The 5,251-nt window shown below is 36.3% G+C and overlaps 2 protein-coding genes across 2 annotated transcripts in view; one reads left to right on the top strand and one right to left on the bottom strand.

Annotated features, from left to right (window-relative positions):
* The first annotated feature begins 1,350 nt into the window (after positions 1–1,350).
* On the top strand, positions 1,351–3,038 carry LOC106956144 (alpha-crystallin B chain-like). The gene is made up of 3 exons (XM_015046760.1): positions 1,351–1,617; positions 1,821–1,943; positions 2,018–3,038. Exons 1-3 carry the CDS (start codon positions 1,438–1,440, stop codon positions 2,207–2,209), a joined length of 495 nt encoding a protein of 164 aa, XP_014902246.1. The 5' UTR covers positions 1,351–1,437; the 3' UTR covers positions 2,210–3,038.
* A 441-nt stretch (positions 3,039–3,479) lies between these two features.
* The window catches only part of mia (MIA SH3 domain containing), a 5,521-nt gene continuing 3,749 nt past the window's right edge, over positions 3,480–5,251 (bottom strand). Inside the window, exons 2-4 of the mRNA XM_015046761.1 lie at positions 4,939–5,072; positions 4,085–4,195; positions 3,480–3,974 (exon numbers count right to left, since the gene is read on the bottom strand). Of these exons, the coding sequence (XP_014902247.1) occupies positions 3,951–3,974; positions 4,085–4,195; positions 4,939–5,072 (269 nt within the window). The 3' untranslated portion in view covers positions 3,480–3,950. The remainder of the gene's footprint in view (positions 3,975–4,084; positions 4,196–4,938; positions 5,073–5,251) is intronic.

Genomic DNA, 5,251 nt, shown 5'->3' with positions numbered 1-5,251 from the left:
GCAACCACTGGTAGGCAGGAAGTTGAACAACCGAAACCTCTTCTTGTCTTTCTACTAATTAATTACTTTTAAACAAACTTCTAAAATAATATGTAGTTAATTAATTACGTATAAATGTAATGTAATTCATTTATTAAATACATTTTACGCCCAAAGTGGATCATGAAGGTTTTTGGTAAAATCACGCTTAAGTATATTTTTATAAATGTGTGACATTAAGTACTTTTCTTTCTGATTTTACGTATATTTACTGGAAATTGAGATTTGTTTGATCTCGAAATCAATTTATTTTGTAAATATTTAAATATTAGTTGGATCTGTCAGATGCTTGTTAGAACTGTTGGGCAGCTTAGTGTATTGTTTTGATTTCAGAGTCAAGGGTCATATTTTAGTTCTGTGTTGATTGACAACTAAAGGCTGGATCATTTTACCCATACAACAGCTTATGTTGTCAATCCAAAAAGGATTAAAATGATTATGATTAAAATGTGTTGATAAAATTAGACTACTAATTTAAAATATACAGATTAAAAGAGAGATCACCAATCTTATAATCTCCAATACATTAACACAATTTTCCAATGTGGATGATTGTGTCAAAATTACTCAATAGCGATGTAAAAAAAAAAATCTGACTTGCTGCCAGGGGCGGCACAAATATTTATTAGGTTAAGGGGTAATATTAGCTTGGTTCAATAACCTTTTCACACAAGGTCAGGTTTGGATAGCTTTCTTTCCATTAATAAATAAAATAATGATTTAAAAACTTTGTTTTCTATAGAGATTACTGTTTTCATTTTTTCTCTTTTTGAGCAGAAACATTTAAGTAGACAAACAAGCTAAAATAGGAGAAATGTGTAAGAGGACAAATAACGTTTACTTGGAACATCCAATGGGAAAGCAATTTTTTAAATCTGAGCTCATGGCAAAACTTTACGCAGATAAAGTCTCACCTAATGCTGTCCCATACACACTCATCAGTTTCCATTCAACACCACATCCACTCCACACATAGATCTAAGCTTTTGGCACATGGCGCACCACTGGCTAAAGCTCAGTAAGCTATTCACCAAACAAACTCTCGAACATTGGGCAGCGGCATTTCCTGGGGCATAAGCTTGGAGGTATCAGCAATATTCCCAGCCAGTGTCCCGTCATGGCTGAGAGATAGAAACACGGTGTCGGGGGCAGAGTGTGAGACAACAATCAGACAGAGGAAACAGTCAGGGGGAAGAAGGGACAAACAGTTGACATCATTGTTCCAGAGAGATCAGCCTGTTGGCACAGTTTCGCTGCCAGTGATGGCATGGGAGGTTAGGGAGGCTTGGATGGGTTGGGAGGGGAAGTCCTATAAATTCAGTGTAGGACTGGAGAGTTGCACCCATCTTAAGCCAAGTTAGACCAGCTTTGAGCTTAAAACCTTCTCTGACTTCCACTATGGATATTCCCATTCAGTACCCCTGGTACCGTCGCGCCTTCCCAAGCCGGTTTTCTGACCTCTCCTTGGCAGAACCTCTTGCTGACTGGCCACTGGTGTGGCCCTTCTCCTGGTCCTTCCCCTGGATGCGACCTTCATTTATGCGCTGGTTCAACTGGCCGGAAAATGGACACAGTGAGGTACAGTGCTGTTTGGTTCACCTTTTGATGGTACTTCAAGCCTTTGTGTTTCACAGTCACATTTGTGAGATTTGTTGTTTAAATTAGAATTCTAAGTGCTTAAGTTGAAATCAGAAACACCATTAACTTTCTAACCTGAATTGAAATTGCACTGAGGAAAAAAAACAACAACATCTTACTACTTCTAACAAATTTCTGCACAGATGCGGATGGAAAAGGACCGCTTCGTTATTTATCTGGATGTGAAGCATTTCTCCCCCGACGAGCTGTCCGTCAATCTTAGCGACGAGTTCATCACGGTGCACGCTAAGCACGAGGACAGACAGGTCAAGAGAGATTGCAGAGATTTGCAGAAACTGCAAGCTGCAACTTTTCTAACACTGACTAATTCTGTTTTCAGGATGATCACGGCTTTGTGTCAAGAGAGTTTCTGAGGAAGTACAGGCTTCCATCTGGCGTGTTAGGGGCCGACATCACCTCCAATCTGTCATCTGATGGAGTGCTAACAATCACGGCGCCTCGGCCATGTCTTGGGCCAGACCGCAACATTCCCATCTCATTTGAAGATGGCTCACAGAAGCAAAAAATGTAGAGTGACCTGGCAGCCCTGATACTGATTAAGTACTAACCCACCACTACTTGTTTATATGTTGGCATTTTGGTTAACATAATAGGTCAGTCAATTAAAAAAAAAAAAAATGCAAGCATAACCTGCTGACTTCCAACTTACAATCACAGATGGATTTAGAACATGGTAACCTCTGGAAAAAATTGGATCCTGCATAAACATTTAACATTACATGTGAGTTTCGTTTGCACAATATTAAGCTCCAGAGAATAAATGTTCTTATCATAGGCCTATCTTTGACAAATTATAGCCATGCATTTATCTAAAATTACCAAATATATTCCTTTCCTTTACCTGGTGTGTGAATAATAGACAAAGTCTGAGAAAGCTTTGCATTTAGGAGACCAAACTCTAAAAAGTTAGATGGAGGGGAAAATAGCCTAGATAGCTTAAAATGTTCTTGTCTAAGACTATTATTGTCAGACTTATTAACAAAATGCCAGCTGTGCTCTCTTTTCAGTGGGATATGGTGCTGGTTTCTGTAAGTGAAGAGATACAGGATCAATGGGAGCATTTGATTGCTTTTTTTGGTCATTCAAAATGCCACCAGAGGATTTAAGGCCAAGATTGTATGGAATGGAAAAAGCAACAGATGGAGAATGACAGGTGTAGGTCGCAGTGTAAAGGATGAGCACAAGAGCCACTTTTTTTCTTCAGATATCTATATGTGCTGTTTTTGACAGTGAGTACATTTTTACTTGTAAACCCAACGCTCTACTATTACTGTTAAACCGGCTATAGCCTCTGGCATATTAACGCAGAAAACCATATTTAGAATAAATATTGAAACTCAAATTTGTGTTGTCATTTTTTTTTCTTTGTTCTGTTGAAAGTATAATTTCACACAACAGAGTCTGAAAAATCAAGTTATTAGGCCCCAAGACATTCATGACAATTAAAAAACTATTTTAAAAAATCAATAAATCAACCTCAAAGATGTGGAAAACATTTTATTTGTTGTTTTGCAAATTATTACACAATCAAAAAAAACAAACAAACAAAAAACCTGAATGACAGCCAAATAGTAAAAGTTGACCTTGTCTTGGAAAAATTATTTAAATCCCACTTTCCTGCATATACTGTATGTCTAAGCATAACACAGTTAAAACAAAAAAAAACCAAACACATTTATTTAAAAGATGTATGTTTCACCATCATATCATGCTACAATAAATAATAGGCAGCATATTCAGGTGAAATCTCTTGCCAAGCTCAACCTAAAAAAAAATAAACTTTTTTACAGTTTTTGTTGAAATGTTTATTATCTGTAAAACTGAAAGTATGAAAAGCCAAAGTGTCACAGATAGCATAAGTAGGAGAACTATCTTCTAAATAATTCAAGATGAAGATGATTACATGTTTAAATACAGATAAGATTTATTTAATTTTGACAGAAAATCCGATTAAATTCTAAGTCATGTTGTGTAAAGTAAATCTCACTTAAATACCAAATAACAAGAACACAGAAAAAAGAGCCCAAGTTTGATATATAACAGGAACAGGAACATATCTCTACCTCGAAATCAAAGATCAGCAATCAAAGCATATAGTTGACAAAGTTATCAGAATACAATTTCTGACACCCATAAATCATTTCATGATTTTTAAAAACGTATTCAGAGACAAGCTAACATGGATTAGACCATAATTGTGTGTTAAGGAAAGCTGTTCCATATTGTTGTTTTCTCTGTGTGTCCGTTCAGCATCAGTTGCAGTAGAAATCCCAGTTCTGGGTAAAAAAAAAAAATGAAAGCAGTGAAAATACAAGAATAAAATAGAAATAGCTTGATAATAGTTCAACTTATTTGTAAATATGCACAGAACTGTTGGTTCACTTACGGTAGTTTTGACTTCTGTGGTTGCTGGCATGAGAGCATGTGTTTCCTCCACAACGCTGCTGGGGAAGTGACCAATCCGAGCCTCCTGTTCTCCATAATATGTGTTTTGTACCTGCAGTAGTAAAGTATCTAGATTAGAGCTTCTCAATCTTTTTTACTGTAGCTTAATAAACTTCAAGATGGCTGAACAACACCATCTTTAGAGACATTTCAATGCAGTTAAACAACAGGACATAGTTCACACACTTAAAATCTATTGTTGATGATTGTTACTTTGTTTTATAGTTTTTACTTACAGTTTGGAGTTACATGGTCTGTAGCAGATGTGCCTTATAAAATGAGTACAACATAATCCATTATACCATTACCAGAAAGTTTTTCTTGTTTACCATGGAAGTTGCTACGTTGATTTATTCCTCCTGGAACTTGCATGTATTTACTTAAGACAAGGCTTGAGTAGAAAGATATTTTCAGCCAGTATTTGCTTTGCTGTTCTTGGCTGCGCTGAGGCTGATTAAGGTGAACCTGTTACAGCTGTACGCTGTGACTGGATCATTCGAAAGTAGCAAAGAAAAAAAAAAAAAAAATCAGTGGTATTTTTTTATTTATCTACCAGATTCTAAATAAAGAAGCCTTTTTCTATTTCAAGCTAACTTCACACCCAGCAGATTTGATTACCTTGCATGTGACGTTTTTTTAAAGGGTTGAAGCAAAAATTAGGTTATGTGGTATTTTATATTGAGCAGTCACACAATAAACTTCTGCAGTGTTTGTGGTTTTAATGTTATTAATTTTGCAAAGCACTGTATATTATGGTCATAATAAATTTTTCTAACATTATTTGTCTTTACTCACACTGCCAGCCCAGAAGAGATTCCCTCTGTCTTTCAGCATTGCATAAACATAGACGAGTTGCCCCTGTTGGATGGGGATGAACCTGCAGTCTCCAGGGTAGTAGTCCTGAAGTGCCCGGGCTATGAGGATCGGATCTGTGTGAGAACATAGTTTAGCATTTGTAAGGGCATGAATGACTGTGTAAGTCTTTTAATTGTTGTGCAGCTCAGAAGATCATCATAAGTTTAGTCAGCACAGTAATTACATTTAAAAAGTAAAATCTGTATATTATTTATATTTCTGACACACTGGGTTATATTTCAAGTGTTTATTT

This window comes from Poecilia latipinna, unplaced genomic scaffold, assembly GCF_001443285.1.
Source record: "Poecilia latipinna isolate Pla-1442-1.1 unplaced genomic scaffold, P_latipinna-1.0 Scaffold792, whole genome shotgun sequence".
Taxonomy (NCBI): domain Eukaryota; kingdom Metazoa; phylum Chordata; class Actinopteri; order Cyprinodontiformes; family Poeciliidae; genus Poecilia; species Poecilia latipinna.
This window is presented reverse-complemented; position numbering and strand designations above follow the sequence as displayed.

Coding starts and splice junctions, on each gene's coding strand:
- LOC106956144 (XM_015046760.1), top strand. CDS start 1,438: ATGGATATTCCCATTCAGTACCCCTGGTACCGTCGCGCCTTCCCAAGC. Junction 1,618..1,820: donor CGGAAAATGGACACAGTGAG/GTACAGTGCTGT, acceptor ATTTCTGCACAG/ATGCGGATGGAAAAGGACCG. Junction 1,944..2,017: donor CTAAGCACGAGGACAGACAG/GTCAAGAGAGAT, acceptor TTCTGTTTTCAG/GATGATCACGGCTTTGTGTC.